General features: G+C 36.3%; 3 protein-coding genes, 1 non-coding gene and 1 pseudogene across 4 annotated transcripts; 1 reads left to right on the top strand and 4 right to left on the bottom strand.

Moving 5' to 3' along the window:
* Window positions 1–6,480: 6,480 nt before the first annotated feature.
* On the bottom strand, window positions 6,481–6,552 carry TRNAP-AGG (transfer RNA proline (anticodon AGG)). The gene has a single exon. It is a non-coding gene; the product is annotated as a tRNA-Pro (tRNA).
* Window positions 6,553–9,872: 3,320 nt separating this feature from the next.
* LOC148692321 (uncharacterized) lies at window positions 9,873–11,104 on the bottom strand. The gene is made up of 2 exons (XM_088682058.1): window positions 11,095–11,104; window positions 9,873–11,011 (listed from the first exon to the last, which is right to left on the bottom strand). The coding sequence occupies exons 1-2, from the start codon at window positions 11,102–11,104 to the stop codon at window positions 9,873–9,875; spliced, it is 1,149 nt and encodes a 382-aa protein (XP_088538184.1).
* A 312-nt stretch (window positions 11,105–11,416) lies between these two features.
* LOC148692320 (uncharacterized) lies at window positions 11,417–13,105 on the bottom strand (annotated as a pseudogene).
* A 2,769-nt stretch (window positions 13,106–15,874) lies between these two features.
* Window positions 15,875–16,354, bottom strand: LOC137744367 (uncharacterized). Its single transcript, XM_068484198.1, has one exon. The coding sequence runs from the start codon at window positions 16,352–16,354 to the stop codon at window positions 15,875–15,877; it is 480 nt and encodes a 159-aa protein (XP_068340299.1).
* Window positions 16,355–19,996: 3,642 nt separating this feature from the next.
* LOC137745444 (MLO-like protein 3) lies at window positions 19,997–24,636 on the top strand. Its single transcript, XM_068485408.2, has 14 exons — window positions 19,997–20,291; window positions 20,394–20,451; window positions 20,552–20,829; window positions 20,911–21,027; window positions 21,124–21,184; window positions 22,286–22,374; window positions 22,477–22,551; window positions 22,635–22,773; window positions 23,124–23,164; window positions 23,250–23,423; window positions 23,504–23,539; window positions 23,716–23,783; window positions 23,906–23,966; window positions 24,072–24,636. Exons 1-14 carry the CDS (start codon window positions 20,169–20,171, stop codon window positions 24,387–24,389), a joined length of 1,638 nt encoding a protein of 545 aa, XP_068341509.1. The 5' UTR covers window positions 19,997–20,168; the 3' UTR covers window positions 24,390–24,636.
* Window positions 24,637–27,983: the final 3,347 nt, after the last annotated feature.

Here is a 27,983-nt window from a genome sequence, read left to right as displayed (position 1 = left end):
AAAATAAAATAAAACAGAGATTGACTTTACTTATAGAATAAGCTGATATACGAAGTCAAATCACAACAGCATTAAGCTTTAAAAGAAAAAGATTAGAACTAAGTTGAGATGATTAAACAAGAAATCATTTCTCCACTTTAATTTTTTTTTTTTAACAACTTACAATATATGTTACTTGAGTATCAGATTAAGATATGTAAACCTAAAAGCAAACATAGCCAGGACCAATTCGAGAACTAAACTATACATGCTACAGTAAATTCCAACTGAAAACTACAGACTTTTTATATAGAATCAAACCAATGAAATCCAATTTTTTTTTTTTTTTTTTTTTTTTTTTGTCATTCATTAGAGTCCAATCATGTAATTCCAGTAACCACATATATATACATACATATATATATATATATTTTTTTTTTTCAAGTAAGTAACATTGCAATGTGTCCTTTGTATTATCAAACAGAGAGTATACATATACATATACATACCACATATATATATATACATACATATATATATATATATATATTTTATTTTTTTTCAAGTAAGTAACATTGCAATGTGTCCTTTGTATTATCAAACAGAGAGTATACATATACATATACATACATATATATATATATATATATATATATTTTTTTTTATATAAGTACCAAAGAAATATCTAGTTAGAAACACACATATTATATATGTGTTTGTGTTTTTTGGGTGATATGTGTGTGTGTAAGAGATCTCATTTTCTTTTTAAAAAAATGGAAACTAGTTTTAGAGCCCACTCCACATTATACACGTCTCATTCATAAGACTGACATCATTTTCTTCTTCTTGCTCTACGATTCCTGCTGAACAAAATCAAATTGATTGTGATAGAACTGTTAGTAAAATTACCCCTCTGAGCCGATAACTAATTATTATGTTGATGTTAAAATATTTGGTAAATCCTTTGGTAATTTTCATTTTTTTGGGTCAAAATATGGTAATTTTCAGAAGCAGACAATTCAGATTAATAGCACTGTAGCTTATATAGTTAAAAAAAAAAAAAATGAATGCAAGCAAGCAAACTTGATTTGGCCAACATCTGAATGCATTTTGCATCTAATTCACCAGTGTTGATTGTTCAGTTAGGGTGCCTAATTCCCTTCTCTCTTTTGCCTTACTACTCCCAATTTCCATGTACCTTACATGCATTTGCTTGCTGATATTACACGTCGTTGGTTTCCAGGATCAACCTGATGATGTAGTTCCTCCTCTTGTGGCTGGGAGCTGTGAGGCAGAGTTGTTGTAGCCAATCACTTGGAAAAAGATATTAGGAAAATGGCTGAAGATTCGATTGGCGATGATTCTGTTGACTCACATGTGGAGGTTCAGAAACCCTAAAAAGAATGTTGGGATAATGTCGTGATCGAAACTATTGGGATGAATAATTTTGGACATGTATGCAAACATATCGGCATGAAATAATTGATGATTAAAAATCCAATTATTCATGATTTTCCCTCATCTCTCCATTCGTTTCACATAAATTTTTCCAACATTCTTCTTAACTAAATAGAAAAAGGAAAAGTTGGGACGCCTATGACCAAAAGGAAACAGTTTTAGAATTGGATTCAGCTTCCAAAATTCTTAAGAATTTAAAATATATAAATATCTGTGCGTGCTTTTGCATCTATTATTCACTATTGCTGCTAACCTTCTATATTTTCCTTTTGATCGTCTGGTGACTTGCGATATGGAAGTCGTCCATCACCAGATGAGCCAGAATTTTTATATGGAAGTCGTCCATCACCAGATGAGCCAGAATTTTTACTGTCACGTTAATCCACTTGACACACAAGTACTAGACCCCCTCGGCCATCACGAGCAATATTCTCCTTGGGTTCCACTTGAAATCTACTTCGAAGTCTCCAGAAACTACAGCTTCTTCGACCGCGATCTCTCACAAGACGGAACCCTAACCCTGGTGCACCAATCTGAAGTGCAAGTCAGAAGTTACGAAGGCAAAAGAATTGATGCGTACTGGTTTGATACCCGAAACGAATACGTCAGACCCTATCTTTCTCAGGTGTTGTCCTTTCTTAAAATTCATGAGGACATGCACAGTGATATAGTGGAGACGATTGTAGACAGGGGTATCCAAATCAGAAACTTGGATTCCAAGAAAGGTCCTAAAGTCCTGCGTATGAGGGTTGGTATAAAAAAATACCATCACTGGATTCGTTGTGAGTATTGTTCTAAAGAAAAACAACTCAAACAGGGATGCGCTGATCAAGAAGACGCTAAAGAGGGTTAGAGTGGTGGCTGATGCTGATGATGTTAATGAGGTAGAGAGAGGCCGAGGAAGAAAAAGACGACGCGTAGTGCGTGAAAGTGAGGTTTGCTCTATTTGTTTGGAAGAGTTTGTTGTAGGATTAGAGGATTTGAGGTCCATGCCTTGCACGCATGTGTTTCATGAAAACTGCATATGGAGATGGTTCGAACGGAGTCACCGTAATTGCCCTATCTGCCGCTTCGAGATTTTTATTGAACGTGGATCACAAAACGAAGGCGACATTAGGGTTTAAGCTATTCTAGTTAGCTGTTTTAATTGATACTTCGTTTTATTGTAATTTTGTACAAAATATATCATTGGTTGCATTCTTCTAAATATAAGGATGAATTTTCTGGACATGGTTAGTTATGTCAAAGTATTCATTCTATGTGTGTATAGAGGGTTCGTATTCAGGGACAAACATTTTGACAATTAATGTTTACACTATTTGTGATCCATTATATTACCTAACATCGTAAAGTCCTCGTTAAGAGTGGTGTACAAGTTTATTAATCACTAAATGGCATTAAGAAATTAAACTGTAATAAAGAAATTAGGAGAAAATAAAAGAAGAAAAGATGTTATCGGGCTGTTGGAAGCAGAATGTGAGGCTTCCATAGATTAAATTAGCGGACCTTCACTCTTGAGAGTCTTCATAATTCTCATCCGAGGTTAAAAAAAAAAAATCTTCCTCTTGGTTCAATTGCAAACCCATACTGAGGTTTGACTGTACGGTACACTTGGCCATAGAGACACAACAGAAGTTATGATAGGAACAAAGCCATAGAGAAAAGACAAGAAGTAATTGTATATATAATCCACTTTTGTTTCGGTTATTGTTTTCGAAAGAACAATAACTTAATTTTGTAAACCAAAACAAACTAAATTGCAGTTCTATGGCTTCAGAGACTCACATTGAGGTTATAAGCTATTCTGTTTCCGGGGCCTATTCTCTTCTGTCAATCCAGTAGAGGGAATTCCACGTTCTTCTGCAATCTCTTGTAGGTGAGAGGTGTTACTTGAGTTCCACCCGCCAATGATTAACAAAAGATCTAGCTGTTCCTCAACGAGCTGGTACATTGCATCTCTTGTCGCTCCTGTAAAAGGAACACATAAATTTTCAAAAAATGTACGCAAACTATAAACTAGCTTCACAAAGGGTATGCACGTTGCTGTTGCTGTGGGGTATTAGAATAATAAACACAATCTTACAAGAAGATAAAACGCAAAGCATGGTTACAAGTTATTCCGTGGCACACCAACTTCATAAAAATCTAAACCTAACCAGAAAAAACCATGACTAGGGAAAGAACTTACCTGAGTAGCATCACATATTGTGTTGAAGCTCACAAAGTGGTCATTGACATTTTCTACTCCATGCTTATGCCTCATGGTCTTCTCTACTAATATTCCTGTTAGATTGCAGATGCAATCAATAATTTCCTCTAATAATCTGTTCACTGCAGATGGACCAATCTCTTCGGTTTCCCCCTAAAGCGTTGTTGTCTGATTTGCAATCCCAACTTCTACCAGGTCTCTGCCTGGATCATGTAAGATATTTCTTAAATCATAAGAACAACAACAAGACATTAGGATTACGGATTTAATAAACTAAATTGCAATAAATCAATTGTAGTTAACTTATCTTTAGAATACGGAAGACATGGCTGTTGTGGATGACAAATGAGAGTCTTCAAACGGTGGTGTTCCAGTAATAATAGGGTTGTAGAACATGTGTATTAGGAAAGTAGGGACATCCTTAATATAGTGATTAGGGTTACTCTAAAACCGCCTATTATAGTTAATAGAGAGATATACCAAATCATTATTAAATCAAAATGTTGTCCCACCAAGGCATGTATATATAGTATGTCTTAATTAAGGTTCCAAATGGTCGACTAAAGTATCTTCAAGTAATTTTTTTTCTCATAATAATTGACAACTCAAGATCAGTCTTACATTCTCCCACTTTGAGTGTCAATAACAACATTTTGATTACAGCAAGAATCATGGTGATCACTGAACCAATGTTACTGCAGCTATCTCTCAAAAGACAACCATTACTCAAACTGAATGCAGAACTATACAAATCGAAATGCATATCTTTCTACATTTGTGCTATATAATCACATGCGCATTCAATCCAAGCATACAGTTCCACTAACCAAAATGAACTCTAGCATGGTTCCTTGCATGAATTTCTATCAACTTAAACAATCTAATATAAGAATAAGAGAACAAGTAAAATACAAAATACTGTTTACAAAATTAGGATCTCTCATTAGAACTTATGAACAAAAGTTTAAACAAAATTTACTCTTAAACTATCAGCCATTAACACTTCAATTTTTCCAAACAAAAGGCTAGCTTTACTCTCACTGGCTATAAAAGGGTCAAACACTTCAATTTTTTTTTTTTTTTTTTTTAAACAAAAGGCAAGCTTTTACTCCACTGATTAAAAGAGTCAAAATTTTGTAAATGCCTATACCATGGAACAAATACCTTTTGAATACTCCCACTAGTAAAGCATTAGTTGGGATATACAATTATAGAATTTGTGAGCTCAAAACACATTTAAAAAATTTTGAGCCTCAACTTTATTCCAAATAACTATAGAGAAGTGGTTATTGTGACTAAAAACTGCACAAAAGAGTTAGTAAATTTTGCTCATCAGGCATTTAATAGAAATAAAACTTTAATTGAACGTTTTATGATTGCAACAATAACATATAATTCCATAATTATCTTTGGATAGAAACTAATTATATTAGGTTTGCATAGCCAAAACATGAAATATATGAGCAAACGTATATAGCTTCAACACTACTTTTGAGCAGATGAAGTATATACAATCTTGTCAATTTCATGCTTCACTATACATTGATTATAGTTGGACTGAATTAAGAAAAAAAAAAAACATAACTTGAGCAGATTAATTATCCATAAATAAGATATAAACCATAAGCTCAATTTCTTGAACAACAACACAAGAATTAATAAGCAAAACAGTTTTGAGTAGAATATGCTCATTAACCCTTACTGGATGGTACTTACCAGTTCAATATTGATAAGTAGCAATAGTGATTCAAGGCAAAATGATCTCTAAGACTATGTGGTTGCAAATTTCCTGTAAAGTTAGTTCGCAAGTAACAAAATTGAGCTGATGAGGGAAGGAAATGGTCAGAGAAAAGTTCATTTCATTTTGGACTGTTTAAAATTACCATTTTTTTTAATGCTACTATGTCCACCCCATTGTCTTATTTCCCACCACCCTATTTTCCCACCTGTAACTAAAGGGAGGAAAAGAACAAAGCTATTTCCACACCAAACATTCCTAAGATAGCCTAAACGGTCCAGTATTGTTTTTTTCCTTGAATCCACCCATTATTCCCTTCATTAAAAACTCAATATTGATGAATTTATTGGTAAGTTGATCGTTCCTCAATTTCCCATCCTTTTAGATATGTAAATTGCCTTCAGGTATCTAATTAAAACAAACAAATAAAACCAGATACAAATAATCTTTTGCTCTATGAAGACCCACTTTCATAAGCTTTTTATGGTTTATTAAACTCTCATCTCTTTGTCTCTTTCGTCATTTGTCGACCAAATCACAGAACCCATCTGAAGAGTATCTAAACTGTTACTTGTCCTACTACAGACAAACCCTAATTTTTAATTTGTTCTATTGTTCTTACTATTTGTGTCTATATCACGAATGTTTTCTTAAATTCAAAGAATTGAATATAATCTTTGCTCAATCAAAGATCAATATTAGACGCGATCTGAGGTGGAAGGAAACAATAACTTAAACCTTGAGTCTTTCACTTGGTTATGAGTTGGGTTGGGTTGTGAGAAGTGGTGCGGTGCCGGAGAGAGACAAAAACACTTTCTTTACATTTTACCTATGTCCTTCTATGTAATTTTTCAATTGTGTAAGCTTGTCATTATAACTTTCATAAAAAAAGTGGGTTCGATAATAAGACAATAAGGTAAACATAATAGCACTTTTTTTAAGTAGTTTGAAAATCAACAATTAGATGTCAAAAACTAAATCAGCCCAAAATCGCAAAAGCCCAACAGAATGCTTAAGATGTGTGGACTAGGGTTATTCATTATAAGTGGCCCAATCCGGAAGAACAAAAAAAGTGAAAAAGAATACCTGGAAAAGAGGGGCATTCCGAGAATTGAACTCGGGACCTCTCGCACCCTAAGCGAGAATCATACCACTAGACCAAATGCCCTATTTCACGAAATGTTCTACTAAATTAAATTTTATACTTGGTGAATCATACCACGCATATTCTTCGCTCTCTATCCTGAAATGTGGAAATAATGCGTTATTGTTAAGCAAAAGAAACTCACTACGAGTTCACCCAAAAAAATAAAAAAAAATCACTACAAAAGCAACTATGACCAATTTAAACCATAATATTGATAGCTCATTATGAGGCTGAGCCTACCTGATCTCCCTTAGTGTATATAATGGGTTAATTATACTAATGTCTACTTAGGTTTAATATGTTTTTATAAAATCCCCTCACGTTTAAAATATAACACTAGCCTCCTTTGAGGTTCTAATTTTCTTTCACATAATCCCTTTAGTGCTGACATCACCTTAAAATATTTTCTTAAAGACAAATTTGTCCTTGTTTTTGTGACAACCCCTTCCAAATTTTACGTTTTTATTAATTTTTAAAAGCGTGAATTTACAAAAATGCCCTAAATGCAAAGATTTTGACTAACATTGACCATCATCTAGAGAGACGTATGAATTATTCTTTTAGCATATCCTTGTAGTACTCGTTGGTGCGAACGCATAAGCGAAAGTCGTTTGCGAGTCTGGATTATAACGGTATAGTTATGGACGTTTGAAGTTGGTTATTGAGAGTTAGTTAAAAGATTAAGAAGGACCAATTAGATGAAAAAGAAGAAAAGGGCAGCAGCCTAATCAGAAATCAGAAAGAAAAAAAAAAGGGGGGTGGGGGGGGGGGGGGGGGGGGGAGGGAAGCTGGGAGCTTTTCCCGTGGGTTTTCCTTCCGTACACCTCCACGACCACCCATCTTCCAAGGCCGATTCCGGTCAACTCCAATGGAGTTTTTTGACGCCACCACCACCATCTTGAAGCTCTCATTCCCCTCTACAAAATCCACCCAAGAACCACTTTGATTAACCTCTGTATGTGGCGGTTTGAGGCCACGAAAATTGATGGTTCTCACGGTGCCTCGGCCACCCTTTTTGATTTTTTTCCGGCAAAATGGCAAAACGATGACCAATGCCACCACTTGGGCTTTGTATCCCATCATCCCAGGAGAAAATTCCAACCAACCTTGACCTCGTTGGTCCACCGTAGACGATGAATCGACGCCGAGAAGTTTTAGTCACCACCGTCTTTGTGGGCAAAATTGACCATCTTCTGTCCACTTTTGGACTTCATAGCAGGTATGAAAGTTGCTCCACTCACTGAGAGCTTCATTTTTGTGAAGTTTGAGAATTTTTGGAAATAGTTGGATTTTCCGACGAGTCAGGGCGGCCGACCGACACCCATGGTGGCGCGTGTGGTGGTGCGTGGCCAGTGGGCCGCCAATGCTATTTTTAGGCTATGTCGAATGTCTTGATTTCAGTTTTGATATTTGAATGACGTAGGTTGATTATTGGAACCTAAATTCGTTACGACACGTTACTTGATAAAAATGTGAATCAACGATCCGACCGTTGGATCGTCACCAAACTTGGATACATTATAATATGTAATATTTAAAGATCATAGGAATTTATGGATCGGGAATCTAGCGTACGGATCTTCCCGAATTGGATTTGTAAGTTAGTAAAATAAATGTTAACCGCCACTTGGTTTTGGGCAATTGGCGGAGATTCGACCATTGGATCGTAATGAAATTTTTAATATGTTATTCTAGAAGCACATTGTGGATCTTTGGGAGTTGCGGATTGGAAATCTGATATGCAGATCTTCCGAATCGAGTTATACAGGGTTGTGGACCTTAAACTATTTTAGAATATCCTTGAGGGTGTGCCTTATGCGAATTATGTATTCTATTGATAAGAGTTATGAGATGTGATTCGAAAATTGATATAGGCGCCAATCGTTCGGGACGCTTCGATGTGCGTGCTAGTGAATCATAGCGTGGACTTCATGTGAGTGGATCTTTTCCTTCTTATCATATGTATATAATTGATAGTTCCACAAATGTTTCTAAATTGATTTATGCATGTCGCATGCAAATAATTAATGTGAACTACGAATGGCTTGATCCCTGTTTAGGGTACGTAGGCAGTCTAACGAGACGTTGGATGCAGCCATATAATAAATGAGACTAAATAATTGGGAAAATAGCCTTGTTGGGGAATTGAGCAATGTGAGGGAGATTGGTGAAAAATGTGAGATTTAACCTTATGTTTTGGTGGTGAAATGTTGGTTATAAATCAATGTATGAAGAATCAAGAAATTGAAGTAAGGAAACATAAGTAATGATAGTTAATTAAACTAGTGTCTAGTTGAGCTTATCACCGATAATTATTCCCAAAACTAAGTAGTTTAGAAGTGAAGCGTTACAGATTAAGCATTTCACTCTATGTTATATTATATATATTTGGAAGCACTATGAAATGTTTGGGTTTAGATTGTATCATGGCATATTCATATGTATATTACCTGAATCTAATTATTGTGAATGCTTTGAAGTGCCAAATGACGCTGCGGACGCTCAGGTAAGATTCAGGTAAGTACACTTTGATGATAATGATGGTAGTGAGTACGATTGTGTTGAGATATGTTAGAGCTCATAAACCTGCACCCCGGTGTTAGTGCTCCGACCCATGGCCAGGGCTTAGCCTTCATGTGATCGTTCACCTCATGCACCACACGCTTACCTTAGATCCAAGGTACCTCCAGCCTGTCGTACATACCACTTTAGGTGATTCCGACTCGTAGGTGACTTGCGATACTTCGCACAGCCTTCACGTGATCGTAGCACTTGAGCGTATTTATTTACACCTAGCCTATCATACAGACCATTTTAGGTGGTTCCGACTTGTGTGTAGGAATTGATTGACGAGCTATATATGCTAGCAATGATTGATGAGATATGTGATGAGATATGAATAAGTCGTACAGGTCACTATAGGTGACTCTGACTTATATGTGCTAGCAATCAAGGTCTAAAATATTGCTGATATCGGAAATATCGGTAGTCCCAAAACACTGAAATTTCGATGGAAATATCGGGATATTATCGATATCGATAAAAATTGAATAAAAACCACGGAAATTGTAAGAAAAACTTGGAAATTTTTATTGAAACTTTGCAGGATGTTTATTTAGTCAATTATCTATTAGTTTATCATAAAAAATTGGAAGGAAATGCATTGCATGATGGATTTAACTGATTTAAGTTGATTATATAACGAGTTGGCAAACATTGTGAGTGTAGAAAATATGTAGTAATTAATGAAAGAAGTTTAAACACACCATAATCATTTATACATAATGAATTAGTATAATAATTTACACTTTATACATTGCATGGTAAGATACATAAGTGACTTAGTACCACATGGAGTTCCTATGAGGTTTAAAATTTTCACTATCTTCATCATCTCTATGTGTAGAGTAAGTGTATTGTGAAGAGTAGTCATCAAATGATAAATCCCCAAAATAGTTTTGCATGTAATTGTTAGCATGCCATCCATATGGATCCGAGATTGGTTGACGTTGTCCATAAGCAAAATCATTTGAAGATTGAGTCTCGGATTCTTTCCATGAGTCGCTCGATTCCATCCCAACAGGAATGAGATATGAAGGGTAAGGAAATGGTTGGCTATGAGTATAACCATAGTTACTACTTCTCACTCCAACAGAGTCCGAAGTTATAGATAACGAGTCATCTTCTTGACTTGACAAAGTCCCCTTGCCCTTTTCTCTACGAGTATAGTCCTTCCCTATGGCACCAATTCCTAGTCCTACCCACCTACTGCCATGGTCCTCATCCTGTGTTGCATGCGTGAAGTTTGCCTCACCAGTGAAGGGGCTCATAAATCCAGGAGGTTGTCCAACATAGTTTCCATATCCACCACTACCTCCAGTTCCACTATATCCTTCATCATTCCTACCTCCGATGGTAGGTGAGTCTCCTGATCTTGTACTAGAGCTATCATTAGTATCAGCAAGATATTGTGGTTGTGTAGGATTGGAAGAAGGTGGAATTCCAGTGTTTCTTGGTCTTGTGTGCAAAAGTTCTTCGAAAGAGTCAGCGCTGCTAGATCCCACCTCCTTCTCTAATACTCTTTCTACATTTATCCCTTCATTACGTGCTTCTTCAGCAACTCTTAGAGCTGGGTTGTCTTCATCATCATCTAAATGAAGAAGTCTAATCCATCGATAAAGTTGGTTACCTTCTGTATCATCATTTTCAACAACAATATCAAACACATCTAGTGGGTCACCACGGTCGACATGATCTATTTCTGCTTCCTTATCTCGAATTTGAAGCTTCATGTTGTAGTAGCAATAAACTAATTTTTTCAACCTAGTATGAGCCAACCTATTTCTTTGCTTTGTGTGTATGAGTGCAAATGTACTCCAATTTCTTTCACAAGCAGATGAGGAAGCTGTTTGTGATAATACTTTGATTGCTAACTTTCTCACAGTTGGTGCATCAGTCCTATACATGATCCACCATTTAGCTATAATGAAAAACAATGTTGATAAGCCTAATAACTCCAACAAATTTTATTATAAACTGATAGTGAAATATGTTTACACTCACTAGGAGACATTTTTGTTCGAGTAGCAACTGATGTTGGTTCTCCAAAAGTTCTTCTTGCATCTTTAAACCATGTTAGTTGAATTCAATAAATCGTGTTAGTTTAATCCAACAATGTAATTATTATAATTTAAGTAATTGTGTACCTCATTTCCAAATTCGCTGACTGATGGTGATGTAGGGTCTAATTTAGAGTATACATTATGTACAGCACGTATAAGGGTACCATCATCTCCAACACCGGGTCTGTATTGGTAGCGAGGATTCAAATAATATGCTATTCAAAGGAACACATACTCTAATAAGAGAAATAATACTTATGCAACTAAAGAAATGAATTGCAAATTATGACATAATTTATACCTGCTGCATGCAAATCGTGGTATAATGTTTTATACCATCGATCATCAATTATCTTTATGACCTACCTTGCACCATGTTTTCTTTCCAAGTCTTCCTTCACTACACGCATCAACTCATATATTGCCCCTGTAGTAGGATACACTTTTGTGTCAATGATCCGTAAAACTTTGTAAAGAGGTTCAAACACTTGGCACACATGTTCTGATTGAGTCCAAAAAGCATGATCAAGCACTATACTTTCCACCATACGACTTGCATTTGAGCGGCTGAAATTGTGGTTGGCCCAATCGTCACTAGCGAATAGTTGCTTCAACCCTGCTTTCTTCTTAAGTAGGCTGTCTAATGCAATATAGTTGGTGGCGAATCGAGTGATAGCTAGACGAATAATTTCTCCTTTGCAAAATTCACGCATATTTGCCAACAACCAACCGTGATTGTAAATATAATTTATGATCGTTCTAGCTCTTTTTACGACATTAGCAAGATTCTCTTTCTTCCCCATTGCCTCAAACATGAGATCAATACAATGTGCTGCACATGATGTCCAAAACACATTATGATGCTTCATTAACTTTTTTCCAGCTTTGACAAATGCAGAACTGTTGTCGGTCACGACTTAGACAACATTATGCACTCCCACCTCCATGATTACATCCCTCAATAATTTGTAAATATACTTGTAGTTCTTTATATGGTCTAAAGTATCAACGGACTTCAAAAAAATTGTCTTTCCCTTGGAGTGTACCATGAAGTTTATGATAGACAATCTGGTCGGGCCAGTCCATCTGTCACACATGATTGTGCAACCATTAGTTTCCCACTTTGACCTCAACTTGTTAACATACTCGCCAATGTCTTTATACTCCATTTCCAAATATTTGTTTCTTACCTCATAGGGAGTGGGAGGTTGTACTCCAACACCGGCCTGTTGACATCCTAATACCATATTTTTGAAATAATGTGATGATTCCTTCTCAGCAGAGACATTTTCATAGATAAAGAACTTGCTAATTAGACGCCCCATTCCCTCCTTCACATTACCTCCGGTGAAATAACTCCAAACACTCTTTTGACGTGCTTTGGACGACTTATATAAACTTGGGGCTATTGGTGGTGTTGGTTGTGATTCTCTAACACTTGCTCACCATCTCATTTGTGCACCACCACTTGTCCTGGAACCTTGTGCTCTATTAGGAATTTTATGAAGGTGTTCTCTTTCCCATGCTAACTGTTTGGAGGCACGTAATGCTTGTTTGAAATTGCATCGTTCTTCAGGTCCTATGTCATCATCACATTCGTCCTTATCGTCATCATCATCATCATCATCATCATCATCATCATCAACCACGTAGCCAATGACTTCTCCTCGTAGCCCAGCTCGAATATTTTCCATTCCATGTGTTTTCTTTTCCTTCTAGTGTTTTTTATTTTTTAATAACGTGGTGATGAATGCCTTCACTTCAGGGGAGACATTATCGCATCGTTAGGCACTATTTCCTGGATCTAATCCACTAAGATGGTACTTAAGTCGTGTCACTCCGCCACTCTTCATTACCCGACCACAATATTTGCAAATTGTGCCATGTTTGTTTCCATTTATTGGGTTTCCATGTTCCCAAGCTGAATCACGTTTAGTAACTCCACTAGACATCTTAAACGTACCTATATTTATTTTTCATGAAAATTAGGCAATTATTTTTTGGCCAAAAAATATAGTAGTGATGACGGTTATATAAGAGAACCTAAATAATAAAGTTATTCTACAGAAGAATTAAATACGAAGTAAAGAAAATGATTGTAAGAATTTAAGTAATTATAAAAATAATATGGAATAATAAAACCTAATATTAATGAATAATAATCCAATTTGATAATAAAATAATCCTAATATTAAACATATTAATGAATAATAATCCAATTTGATAATAATCCAATTTAATGAATAATAATCCAATTTGATAATAAAACCTAATATTAATAAAATAATAAATAACATTAAACATATTAAAATTATCCTAGGGAATAATTATACAACATTACTTAATTACTTCAAAAAATTAACATGCAAGTATTATTTGGTTCTTAGATCACATGTACGGGTCCACACAAATTTTTTTGTTGTTGTATAAATTACAATAATATAAATATAAGTTTGTAAACTTACCTTAAATATGGAACCCTTTGTGTTGAAGCTCTGAAAGGGCTCTGGAAAGGCTCTGAAAGGGCTAAGGGAAGAAGAAGAAACAAAAAGGTGTAATAGAGGTGTGATGATCTGATACTCCGAATATGAAAGAGTTGGAAGTGGCACGCGGTTTTGAGTATGAAACCAACCACCACTAGTTTTTATCTTGTCAAAAGTTGTCAAAAATTGTCAAAAGTTTCAAAAGTTGGCCCGTTTGGGGGATTTCTATTATATATATATATTATATATATATATATATATATATTATATTATGTAACTTATCATAACACACACACACACACACACACACACACACACACACACACACAATTATTATGTTTATTTTATCGATATTATCCCGATATTACCGATATTATCGATATTATCCCGATATATTGACGAAAATAAGGTGGATACGTGTGAAAATATCCCCCTCTCAAAAAAACGATATTATCGGTGAAATATCGCCGATAATGTCGATATTTAAGACCATGCTAGCAATGATTGATGAGATATGTGATGAGATATGGATAAGTCGTACAGGTCACTATAGGTGACTCTGACTTATATGGGCTAGCAATGATTGATGAGATATGTGATAAGATATGAATAAGTCATACAGGTCACTATAGGTGACTCCGACTTATATGCTAGCATTGATTGATGAGATATTGATTTAGCCGTACAAGTCACGTGAGGTGATCTGGCTAACATGTCGATGAGATATATATGTTTATTGAGATCTGTGGCATGATATTCATGTGGACTTTATTATGCCGTGTATGGGATTGAGATAGATATGTATTCTATTTTCTGAGAAATTATACAAGTGTCACGGCGAGGGGCTACTGCCTTTGGTAATTGAAATTGGTTTGAAAAGTTTTGTTTCACTCACTCACATTTTCTATTTTCGTACCCCTCTAGGTTCTAATAGCAAAGTTCCGTATCGACGAGGATTCGTGGCACTTTTCAGTACAGATGTCTTCTTATGATGGTATAATAATTATCTTACCTTACTGTACTATACTTATGCTCTGTAGCACGCGTGAAATGGGTCTAAACCAGCTCACCGCGCACTCGTGTACTTAACCACTTTTAGATTTTAATTTATTCACATTTATTACATTATCACACTCATGGCTTCGTCACCTTCCAGGTGTCGGCTAACACGGCTTGATTCGGGGTCCCAGGGGACATTCCAGGTCTGGGTGTGTCAGTTTTTAATTACTTGAAAGAAAAAACCTTTTTAAAAAAACAATACATGGTTTAGGGTCTCTCTCCCACATTCACCACAACGTAATGGAAATTCTTAACATGTTTCACCTTCTCCCTAGCCATACTCACAAGAAGCTACTCCTTCATCTCAGTTTTTCGATCAATCAGCCTCTCACAAGCTTGGCTTCACCCTCCCCCATAAAAATAAAAAAAATAAAAAAATTGAAAACGCCAAATTCCCAATAATCTTCCTCACGAAATGCAAGTTGTCATTGGAAACCTTGAACTTTTTTTGTCAAATTCAGGAGAAGATCCGGGTTCATAGTAGAGGAAGAAAGATAATGATATTTATTTAATTTTCTTTTTATTTTTTAAATTATAATGAGAGAAAATTTGTCCTAAAAGGGTTATGTGAAAGTGAACTAAAACCTCAAGTGATGTTAGTGTTATGTTTCAAACGTAAGGGGTTTTGTGAAAATATAATAAACCTGAGGAAGTGATGGTGTAATTAATCCTGTAAATAATATCATTTGTTCAAATTTTTTTTTTCTTACTCTCGAAATTCTCTGTTTCATTTTTTTTTTCTTTTTGCACATTCATCATGTATGTTAATGAAAGGGATTATTAGAATACATAGACGGCCTATTTGAATTTTTCAACGAATTTTTAAAACTGAAAACGTTTCAAAACCGACTTTAAAATAATAATAATAATAATGTTGCTCAATAGCTTATATATTAGTCCAAGATACTGCAATTTTGAAGGTGAGATGTCGAGATCCTAATAAAGTCTAAGACCAATAGTTCTAGATGTGTTTGTGATCACATAACGGTCTTGGGTCTTCCTTTGGAGAATAAACGAATTGTGCCAACCCTAGCTTATCTGTCATTACTTCTTTAATTGTAAGGAAAAAAAAATAAAAAATAAAAACGAATGCAAAACAGGAATCTTGTCCAAGTACCCCAATGTGTATATTTTTCTTTTTAATTAATTTATTTATTTTTTGTCGAAATGAAGGTAATATTAAATACGAATCGAAATGTTTACATCAGTAGCCAAAGTGTTAAACAACCTCTCTGGTTCTAATCCATCCCATAAATGACTATCCCCCATACGCATGACATAAGAAGCCTCATTACAGGCACGAGGAGCATACAGAAATTGAACAGAATAAAATTGTTGCTTAATGTGATTAACATCCCATAAAATACCCTCCAAGACAGCCTCCGGTTGCAAGATCCCATTGATCATATCAAGCAGGACCTTAGAATCAGTTTCAACCTGAACCACCCCAAATCCTCTTTCCACACAAGCCACCAACGCCGCTCTTAGTGCCTTAGTTTCCGCCATGACACTGGATACACATCGAACATTCCTCACACCTCCATCATCTTGAAAGATCCTCGCAAAATCCCTCACAACCCATCCAAACCCACCCACCCCTGTACTGCTACACCAAGCACCATCACAATTCACTTTGAAGGTACCGAATGGGGGTTTCATCCGGCCTACACACATCCTACTCATAGTATTCCCCCGAGTTAGCTGCTGCCCCAATTCCCCATCACTCCCCCACTATCTCACTCCAATGCTGTCAGAGTAGCTGCCCGCAACAATAGGATCAACCTCGGCTTTGTCAAACACCACGGTATTTCGACACTTCCATATCCTCCACAAACCACCCAGCGCATTAAATCCGTAGCCTCCTTCTCCTCACCATATTTCTTACTTAGCCACTTCCAACACTGTATAAAATCTTCACCCACCACCACGGTCACATCCAATTGAGGCGGGTCTTTTTAATTTAACTCTTGATCATGTCAAACTGTTACCTATGGAGCTTAAGCCCACTAGAGGCAGTTGCTCCCCACCCAACAACAACCACCCCCCCCCCCCCCCCCCCAAGCCATAGTTGTTTTTGGTTCAACAAAAAGAAAACAGCTATGCCTTGTATGTTAATACGCGCCAACGAAGTTATTTATGTACATATTTCTACTTATCAAATATAAATAAAATGTTTTTCTAGGTTATGGTTTTCAATGTATGTACATATTACTCAAAATAACGATATTGGAATCATCATATTTTTGTTACCACATTATACATGATGCATCTTTCAACCGAACAAACAAATGTACAAATTGTGACTACATTATTCCTACAAATAATCAAGGTATTTCTTGTAGTGATGTGTCTTAACAAGCTATATTCGAATTATAAGATTTGTGGACTACACGAAAAAGGTGGTTCTAGCTTCTACTTGATGTGATCGTTAATAGAAAAATGTGGTCATTGTAATATAAAGTTGCCATCACAAGAAGAAATTTTTGGCCCATAGAGATTCAAAATCTTTGTCAGCACTAATGTGGGAACTTTTTTAACATCCTCTAGCATTTGCTCTTGTCAAACGTAAGACAATTCCAGGTAATTGTTTTAAGAAGAATGATGTTTCATTCATTAACGAAAGGGTATTGCAAATTTATACTAACCAAGAATTTTGCCCTAAAAAGATCCTTGCAAACTAAATCTAAAGAATTACAATAAATCATGGCCAATCACAAAACGATAAACAAACTTATGCTACTTACTAAGGTAGATAAGTTATTTTGCCTTAGAGATTGAAATAATCTCGTTCTTTTCAAACGTGCATGTTGACTTTTACTTGTTTTTGTACCATAAAAAGAAAAACCATGAATATGCCTTTTATTTTCCTTATTTATAAGAACATCTTCAATAGAAGATGCAACACATTTTCTAATTAGCTGGAAAGCTTTCTAATGGCAGAAGGTTAATTCTCGTTTGGGGAAAGATAAAAAAAAAATATTTTTTTTTACATTTTTTTTTTATCCAAAGAAACTGGAAATATTATAACCAGGGGAACCAAGAAAGCCGAAAAACCGACAAACATAGCAAAAGAGAAATGAGGTCAGGGCATAAATAGACGTTGCCAAGCATGGCACAAACGTCGACCCTACCCCACGATGCCAAAAAAACTACGGAGGACATGGTAACCTGTCCTTTTTCAAAATTCTTACAAATGAAGATGTGGGTCTTTCGACCTAGACATAGTCGCTTGGAAGGACGCCACGAAGTTCGTTGCTTCCCCCAATCTTGGGACCCAAGACTAGGTACATGAGGGTAATGAATCACCAACATCCATTGCTCGAGACAATATGGGGTACACCTCCCAGTATGCGTTGTCCATACTATCCAATAAACAAGAAATTATATGTTTGTAGTCAGATTTCACAACAACCTGAGACAAATTTTCCTGTTGGGCAAGCAAGCATCCCTCCAAAATCGCAATTGCCTCGGCTGCATGAGCACTTTGTGCAACTATCACCTTTCTTCGTATGACGCTAGGCATTTGCCCAAAGAATCCTTCATCACCACCCCAACAACACCACTACAACTACCAGCCTATTAGCTAGCATCCAAGTTAATTTTTATCATATGCAGGGGTGGAGGGGTCCATGAGCACCGATGCACCTGAGGATGAAAGCCTGGGACCGAAGGGGAATGGACCAAAGCCGACCTTCAAGAACAACTCCACATCACAGACTATGGCATTAATTGTCTGGATAGGGGACAAAGGCTTTCTGTTGAAAATTGTCTTGCACCGATCCTTCCAGATATTCCAGCATTTAAATGCCACAATTGTAAGGAGAAACTTCTTGTCATCCAAGTTGTCAGGGCACTCCTTAGAAACCAAGAGGATCCAGGCATCAAGAGTTGTCACAACCATTCGATCCACCCTATAGTTTAGCGATCCTCCAAACCAAACCCAAATAATCCACGGGCAAAAAAGAAGAACATGCTCAACTGATTCCTCATGTTCGTTGCATAAAGGACAGATGAGGGAGGGGGAACATCTTCTCTTCAATAGATTCAATTGCATCGCCAGAGCACCCCTTAACCCTCTCCATAAGAAATATCTAATTTTGGGAGGAGCGTTAATGCCCCATATGCACTTCCACACTGAAAGATCAGTTGCTTTGGAGGCCCGGACTTCATGGAGTACTCACCCCGTTTATCAGCCGACCAAATCAACCTATCATTACGCTTGGGATTTCCCACCTAAGTCAAGGAGATGGCTGCACATTCCACCTCAGGGATAATTCCGCCAATGGAGTCCCACTTCCAGTCATGAGATTCTGACTGAATAATGGAGGAGACCCGTTGATTTGCATCCACGGAAACTCCGGGAATAGAACTGGGGTGACCACTAGTCAAAGAGAGAAAAATAAATTTGACCTTAAATATGCATTTTTCACATTAGAGTAGAACTCATATTTACATCTCCCATATCTTAAGGAATAAAGTTCTAAATCAGTCATATAACAAAACAATATTCAGCTTATATGTGGGAGTTTTGCTCAAAATATCACCGAGATTTTTTGTGATAAAATCCAACACTTAGTAATATTGGTTTAAGTTTGGACAATATCAATGATGTTGGTGGTGGATTAAGTTGTGTTGATTTCAATGAATGAATGATGATAGAGCTCTCGAAAAGTTGTGTTAGCTTTGGCATCATGAATTAACTAGTTCATGTTGTGCGAATTGGTTTCACGTGTGATCCAAACCACTCGTGAGGGGACGTGTTAGAGAATGAAGTCTAACACTGAGCATATAACAAAATCATATGCAGGTTGTATGTGGGAGTTCTCGCTCCTAATATTACACAGGCCCTTGTGGTAAAACTTAACACCTAATAATAAATGGTTAAGTTGGGACAATATTACCAATTATGTAAAATGAGATGTAAGTGTACTTTTGTACCTCTCAAAAGTCAAATCTACCATAGAAGAAGTTTTAAAAGAAAATAGATGTGTAATCATTAATCAGGGGTTTGAAAAGTTTTTATGGGCGTCACAATTTTTATTAAAGTAATAATTGTCTAATACTACGGTAAGAATTGACTGTTGTTTATAAAGTCATAAACTCAAATTGTCAAATGGTGGTCATGGGAAAGGAATGTGATGATGACAATTGCAGCATACAAATGTATAAAGTTAATCAAATTCTTTGAAATTTCTCTCTTCATTTACATATATTTGACGTTTGACGTTAACCCAAATTATGTAGACTTTTTCTTAATAATCAATGTTTATCATTATATAGCTGAAATTTGCATAACATGTTATGGGAATGAATCCTAGTGTGGAAAGAAAACATTTTCCAATTCTCAAAACTTCGTTCCAAAAAGTCTGCGTTCTTCCCGTCACATTTTTTGAAGAAAATAGGACACAAGAAGAACAAATATCACATAAAAGACCAAAACGGAGAAGAAGAAGAAGAGATATTCAAGGCAGTCATGGCAGGAGACTCCAAAGGCGCCTCTCTGGAATACACTCCGACATGGGCACTCGCCACCATTTGCTTCGTCTTCATCTTCACCTCCCTTTTCATCGAGCACTCCATCCATCTCCTTGTCAACGTAAGCTTTTCTTTCTTTTGAATTCACAGTCTAAAGCCTAAGATGTCACGAGAAATTTTTTAAAATGAATTCTGACGTTAGGACACATCTAATTTGGTGCAGTTTCTCAAAAGGCACAGGAAAACCGCCTTGATGGACGCGGTTGAGAAGCTCAAATCAGGTGCAATAGTCAAGCCAAATGAATTATTCTTTAACTATTTGATTCTGATTGTATTGGCTTATTGGCTTAAAGTTTAGTTGGTTGGTTTGTTGTTGTGCAGAGTTGATGCTTATGGGATTTGTGTCACTTTTGCTGGCAATAACCCAAAATTCGATATCTAAAATCTGTATATCTGCAAAGGTGGGAAACATCATGCTTCCATGTCGCAGAAATGAGACAACCAAAAAAGAAGATGTCGAGAAATTTGTGATTGTGAATAAGATTGTGACAAACTTTTCGACCGGCGCAAATAGTTTGTATGATGAAATACTAAGGCAAATATCAGTGCATAGGCGACTTGCAGAGGAGGATGCAGATGCTACAGGTTCTTGCGGTGAGGTAATGCATTAATAGTTCTGAACATGTAGTTAATCGGGTTAATTTGGGTGCTTTGTTATTAATTTGGACGAAATTTTGCAGGGAAAATTACCTTTCATGACGAAAGATGCTCTTCATCAGCTTCACTTACTTATTTTTGCGCTGGCGGTTATGCATATTGTGTATAGTGTTCTTACCATGGCTTTGGGGAGGGCCAAGGTACGTTTGTTTCAAGATTGTTCTAAGCTTTATCAATGCGATTAATTATGATTAAGCAAGAATTATCCTAAATACTTTAATTTTGAATTTGTATAGATGACGCGCTGGGAAGCTTGGGAGCAAGAAACTCGAACAATGGAGTACCAAGTTGAGAATGGTAAGTCTCATCTAAGATATTAACTAATAACGCGGTTAAGGTGATTGATAATGTAGTCTTTCAACTGGAAATGAGAATAGCATGTCTCGTAGAGATATGACCATATAATGCGATCACTAAATATGCATAGTTTAATAAGAAAAAATTGTCGACGAAAGATGAGTTCAATTCCTCAAAAGGCACATTATAGTTTATCAAAGAACTATTCATGATCAATGTCAGGCTAAACCTACATCTCTACTTCTTAATGTAGATAATATTGTTTATTTAATAAAAATAAAAATAAAATAAAAAAAACTGTCCATGACCTTATTCATAACTAGAAGGAGAAAAGTTTGACCAAAAAAGAGAAAAAGGGAATTTGATCATAGATTCTAAACATGCTTTTATTGAATTTTGTATGTATTATTTTTTTTTCTTTTTGTCTGCTAGTGTGCCGACTTGACTCTAAGACATTGGCGTCTTCCAAAGACTGCTATTTTTACATTTAAATCCTTTAAAAATATCTCACATATGTTAGTGCTTTTGGTCTTTAGCACGTTGATTTATTTTATTTTTTTTAGACTTTTTCTTACGCTAAGCCGCCTGTAAAAGGAAAGTTCTTCCAAATTTGTTGCGTTTTCTTTTGTATTAGAGCGTTATTATATGTGTATATCCGTATGGCAGTAGATCTCTGACTTTGCTGGTTCCGAAAAAAATCATTAATTTAACCTTCGTGCGCTTTCGAAGACGTTGGAAGGGAATTTTGCTCTTTCATGAAGGTTTTCAAACATAAAAAGTCAGAATATGACTGAAAATATTCCAACGAACTATGCAGCCAAAATAGACCGTATGCAGTGAAACCAATTTACGCTTTTGTGTTTTGCTGTTTAATCCTATGGGATTTACCACAAGTAAAAGAAGGTAACAAAAGAAACCTAGCTTTATTTTTTGTTTTCTTTCTTATTTTTAGGGTTTAAGGTTTACGGTGGCTAAGCACTGCTACTTTTCGTTTAGTCACTAGCATTGCTCTCCAAATTGAATATTTTATAGTTTCATCGGCCTATATTTTTAGTTACACGTTTGAGTTGCTCCTTGCTGACATGGTTAGCATGTATGCAGATCCCAACCGGTTCAGGATTACCAGGCAAACAACATTTGGAAGAAGGCACATGAATTCTAGTTCAGAAACGTCATTTCATCTGTGGATGGTGAGTGCTTTTACTAGTTTAATCTTATGTATAACAACACAACAAAGAATAAGTACACTTCTAATTATTTGGTTTTGGATGATAATTGTGAATATGGCGCAGAGATGTTTTTTGAGGCAATTCCATAACTCAGTGGCAAAAGTTGACTACATCACCATGAGACATGGCTTCATAGCGGTAACTTAATGAAGATCAAGTCCAATTTACTAACTGTTTTGATGGAATTAATTGATTTGTTGCTAATGAACAACTTTCTCCAGGCTCATTTGCCAAGCAGGCAAAGCTTTGATTTCCAAAAATACATACAGCGATCTTTGGAGGAAGATTTCAAGATCATGGTTGCAATCAGCCCCTTAATGTGGTTTGCAGTAGCAATTCTCATGCTCCTCGACGTGTATGGTAACAATTCTTCATCTATCTACTCCATGTCAAGAATGTTAAGGTTTTCTTATGCATTTTTTTCAATTGTTGCTCATATGACATCTGTTAATTCACATGTTATCAATCAAGCATCCATGCAAACAAAAAGTGGGTCAACTGAGTGCTATGTTAGGAAAAAAAAAAAAAAAGAAAGGAAAAAAAAAAATTAACTTGATGGTTAGACTGTAGGAGGGGCCAAGAGGATTCATCACTTAGTTGTTTATGTCAATTTTCAAAGTGTAATTGACTCTTAATTCTGAACTATTCGTGTTGTGAATGAGATTATTGAGAAGTGTTATCCTCATGGCATTTGTTTGAACCCTTACCAGGTTGGTATATATATCTCTGGCTTTCCTATGTTCCACTCTTGGTAAGTGCAGTGCTGTGTGTATATATGTATGTAGTACATAAGTTCTTATGTGTTCCAAATACAATAATAATTGGATTTTTTGTAGGTCGTTCTGGTTCTAGGAACCAAACTTCAGTATATCGTTGCAAAAATGGCTCTTCAAATTAAAGACCAGAACAGTGTGATCGTCGGAACACCACTTGTGCGAGTAAACGACGATCTCTTCTGGTTCAGGAAACCTAGATTTGTCTTGGTGCTGCTACATTATACTCTATTTTTGGTAAATGCCCTCACAACTTTCCTAAGATTTCATTGTGTAAACATTAATTGAACTGATTTTACTTTCTTTGGACCTTGTAGAATGCATTTGAGCTGGCCTTCTTCATTTGGGTTACAGTGAGTTTTCTTTCCCATATATATCCTCCATAGTCTACAGAAATTCTGCGTTCTTTATATAAATAGAAGAGGATTAGGCAAAGTTGGCTCCTCGCTCTACAGAAGTTCAACATTTGAAATTTTAAATTTATGACAAAACTAATATATACGTGCTTTAATTCTCTCCTTGCTATTAGATCCAATTCGGGTTCACATCGTGCTACCACGAGCACACTGTGGTCATAATTACGAGGATTTCCTTAGCGTAAGACTACCGAAATTATTTTCATTTTGATCAGATCATAATTTTAAAATTGTTTATGAATTAATAATCACATATGCCTTGTTTGCAGTAGTGATTGCATATTAATTCCTTTGATTTTTCAGGGTGGCTACTCAAGTCCTCTGCAGCTACATCACTCTTCCTCTCTATGCACTTGTCATACAGGTGAAGTATATTGGTCTGAAGTACTGTTCTTAGCTATATCTTTAAGGATCCAAAAACCTAATTTGTTCATATCTGAAGTACTTCTGTTTATATATATGAACACAGATGGGTTCACAGTTCAAGGGTAAGATTATGGAAGACAACATGGCAGACATTTTAAAGCAATGGCATGCTGAGGTGAGGAATAGAAGGAGAAGGGAACAACAAACTCCGCAATCAGGAAGAACATCTTTCTCCACAGATTGGAGCTCCGTGAGGAATAGCCTTTCAGAAATGCCTTCTTATATAAGAAGGGTTTTCAAACCAGATGAACCAGCTGAAAGCAGTGTCCAGTTGTCTAACAGAGGGAATGTACAAGACGAGATAGTAGAACAAGAGGGAAGCTCAAGGGGTTATAGAAGAAATGGGGATTATGGGGCTTGAGTAGAATCAGAAAGCTATATTTAGTATATACAGAAAATTACAGGGAAATACACGTCAATCATCATAGTATAGGGAAGAGACTTATCCTATTGCTTGTAAATTGAAAAACCATTACCATGTTTGGTTTCTAATATTGAATTGGATAGGATGACTCATTGGCAACAAGGTATGTTGTCAAATCTAGTGAGTTATCCAATGCGAACCAATCATAGGGATCAAACTTCGTCTAACTTTAATTTGCACTGTATCTCTATACAAAGTAGTTTAGGAACTTAAATAAAATTCCGCTACCGTTTCAGTTTAAAAAGAAATACGGATGCGCACCGAGAGAATGGCCTTAATAAACAAATCCTGTCAACTAGTGCAACGACGGATCGTTTACCAACTTGGAATGAATAGTTTTGCGGATCCCACATAAAATTAGGAATTCAATTCCTGATATTGTCGGAATTGGATTGCGTAGAAGAAGGTAGTATTTGGATTCCGGGAAGAAGGCTCCATCCAGAATCAAAATTTCCTTTCCAAAATGCCCTGCACCTTTAGTACTCCTTTCCATCTTCTCGTTGCCCTCCGCCATCCTCTCCAGCAGCTCTCTGCTCCTCCGCTGCCTCCTCTCGCTCCACCACCTCAAAATCCTCCACGTCCTCCTCCATAGGATTCAACACATCAAAATCAACCCAAAAATGGCAAGCACACCCAAAGCAAAAATCAAATCTTCAGAAAATCCAAACCCAGTTGCCACCATTGATAATAACAGAAAATTCAGCAACAAAAGGAAACGGAAGTGACAGAGAAGAAAAGTGGTACCAGAGAGGCCAAGGGAGAGGGGAGGATTCAGGTGAGAAAGACCCGAGAAAGACCCAAATTGGAGCTCGAGTTTGCGGAGTCCCACGCTGAGGCGCAGGCTCCAATGCCTGCACATCATCGAAGAAGAAGTGGTAGGAACAGTGATCTCTCCGTCGAGGTGAGGCTATGAGCCGTGGGTTCTAGATAATGCCAATGAGGACAGTGGGTTCTGGGTTAGTAGATAAGCACGAGAATTCCACTAAAAAAATCCAAAAATAAAATAATAAAAGTTTTACTTAAAAATAATAATTGTTCTCTCTTCTAAAAATAAAATGAAACAATAAAAGATTTACTAAAAATAATTAGCTTATAAATAGATTAATTAAACTAGGGGTATTTTAGTAATCACAATAGTTTTTGTTCTGATTCATGTGAATTAGTAAGCAGTTATATAGATCAATGTTTCCTACTTCGATTCCAGACAGTTTTAGTAAACAACTTCAAAATTAATTTGATTCTAATTCCACCTTATTTTTATTCGTCCTCAATTCAATTCATCTCAATTTGATTACGGATTAGTAAACGCGCCCTAAATATATATATATATATATATATATATATATATATATATATATATATATATGATGTCATGCATCAACTAACAAATCCAATTCTAGACGCTAATACTAGTTATTTATTTTGTTGTTTGGGTTTGACCTAGCCCATTTGAGTTACAATTTCTTAAGTTTTGTTCTTTATAAATATAGCTTGTAGTTTATTATGTGAAACAAGTTAATCACAATGTAGTCGATCGAGTTGTGTAACCATCTCGGCAAAGTTGTAGGGTTTTTTTTTCCATTTAATAAAATAATTTTCATAGTTTATCCTTCATTTGTTTGTAATACTCTAATTTTCAACTTGGTATCAGAACAAGTTTAGTCCTTCTGGATTTAATCGGTTTATGTTCGGTATATGTCTGTCGTTTATTTGTGTCTTCCACTTTTCTTTTTCTTTTTCTTTTTTTTGGATTTGGGTTTAACCCGCATTGGGTGTGCATGAGTTTGTGTGACATCTATCATCGTCTTTTCCATTGTTTGTTTTGACTTGGTTGAACCGTACGAATTGTCCCTTTTTTTTATTTCGGTAAGGAGTCGTCACTTTCGGTTTGTAAAAAAAAAAAGTTCTAGAGATCGAATCCGCTAAAGCATCTGCCTAACGAACCACCATATGCACCCTCACCCAAGTCTGCATCCGCGACTCTCCGCATTGTACCGTCTAATAACGGATGTACAAGTGTTAAGTGTTGATTGGTTAGGATATAATGTAGAGGAGTGCCACATAGGCAAATCAGTTAGAGGAGTGTTATAAAAGCTACTGTAAAAACGATTACTCTTCGGTTGTTCAATAGAAGTGTTTTCTACATTTTCCGCTGCTATCTTCTTTCTCTCTCTAGCAATATTTCTTTCTTTCTTTCTCAAACTTCTTGGGTGTTATCATGGTATCAAGAGCCTGTGATCGTGCGTGGGTGTGTGCTTGTCGTCAGTAATGGAAGTGTGATGATCTGCGAATCGGTTTGTGTGGAGTATTTTTCTTTGCGATTTGGGGTTGCAATCAGGGCGAGCAATCAGGGCGAAGCAGGAATTTCAGGTGCTGTGTAGTGTTTCTTTGTTGTTTTTCGTTCTCCTGTGGTTGATTCTGGTAATTTTTCTTTTAGTAGTTTGTGTTGTTTGATTTGAGAAGATGAAGTTGTAGAGGCCAATGCGATTGTTATATTAGTTGATTGAGCGCTGGGTAGTTGAAAAGGCCAATGCCATTACTTTGCGCTAAGAAGGAGTCTAAAGGCCAATGCCATTGATTCAAGAAAGTTGAGTTTGTCACGGTTTAGGTCAAGAAAATTGTTGTGTTTGTCTGAGATTTATTCAAGAATTGTTAAATTGTTGAGTTTTGAACTATATTGGGTATGGCTCCCTCTGTGAAAATTGAGGGATTGTTGGGCATGCTCACTATTCGTCTTGGTGAGCATAATTACACCAAATGGTAATTTCAATTCAGGTCTGTGTTAAAGAGGTACAAACTGTTTGATCATTTCGATGGTTCAGTTTCTTGTCCGTCGAAGTTTGTGGTTAATGCAGAAAGTGGGGTTACCAAAGAATTGACAGATGCTTTTCAAGATTGGGAAACCACGGATTTATCTTTGTTGAGTCTGTTGATTGCAACGTTGACTGATGATGCGATAGAGTATGTTATCGGATGTAAGACTGCTGCTGAAGCTTGGACAAATCTTGAAGAAAGGTTTGCATCAGTGTCTAGGACAGGTGTTAATCACTTGAAAACAGAATTACATACTGTTCAAAAAGGTGGGGATTCAATGGATAAATATCTGTTACGAATCAAGACAATCAGGGATCAATTGATGGCTGCAGGGGAATATGTATCAGATAATGATGTGATGATTGCTGCTCTTGCTGGGCTACCTCGAGAGTTTGCAACTATTCGGACGATTATACTTGCGAGGGACTCTAATGTTACTATGAAGGAGTTTAGGGCACTGTTAATTGGTGCTGAAAGGGAAAATGATGTGGTTATGAATTCATTGCCTCATAATATGGCTGGTTTGTATACTAATGGTGCATCCAGTTCCAATTCATCTGCAAATGAACCGTCTAGTACTGGAGGTGTTCTTACTGCTGCTCCACTGCCACAACAAATGCCATTCTTTCCACAGTCTCAAATGATGCAATCTGCGTGTGGTTCTCATCAAAATTCTTATGGCTCAGGTGGTGGGTGTGTTGGTTCCTTGGAGCAGCA

This window comes from Pyrus communis, chromosome 12 (assembly GCF_041283825.1).
Source record: "Pyrus communis isolate YQ-2024b chromosome 12, ASM4128382v1, whole genome shotgun sequence".
Classification (NCBI taxonomy): Eukaryota; Viridiplantae; Streptophyta; class Magnoliopsida; order Rosales; family Rosaceae; genus Pyrus; species Pyrus communis.
This window is presented reverse-complemented; position numbering and strand designations above follow the sequence as displayed.

Excerpts from the sequence above, each read along its gene's own strand:
- LOC137744367 (XM_068484198.1), bottom strand. The coding sequence starts at position 16,354 with ATGAAACCCCCATTCGGTACCTTCAAAGTGAATTGTGATGGTGCTTGG.
- LOC137745444 (XM_068485408.2), top strand. The coding sequence starts at position 20,169 with ATGGCAGGAGACTCCAAAGGCGCCTCTCTGGAATACACTCCGACATGG. Across the intron at positions 20,830-20,910 it reads CTACAGGTTCTTGCGGTGAG|GGAAAATTACCTTTCATGAC; the intron begins GTAATGCATTAA and ends GAAATTTTGCAG. Across the intron at positions 21,028-21,123 it reads TGGCTTTGGGGAGGGCCAAG|ATGACGCGCTGGGAAGCTTG; the intron begins GTACGTTTGTTT and ends GAATTTGTATAG.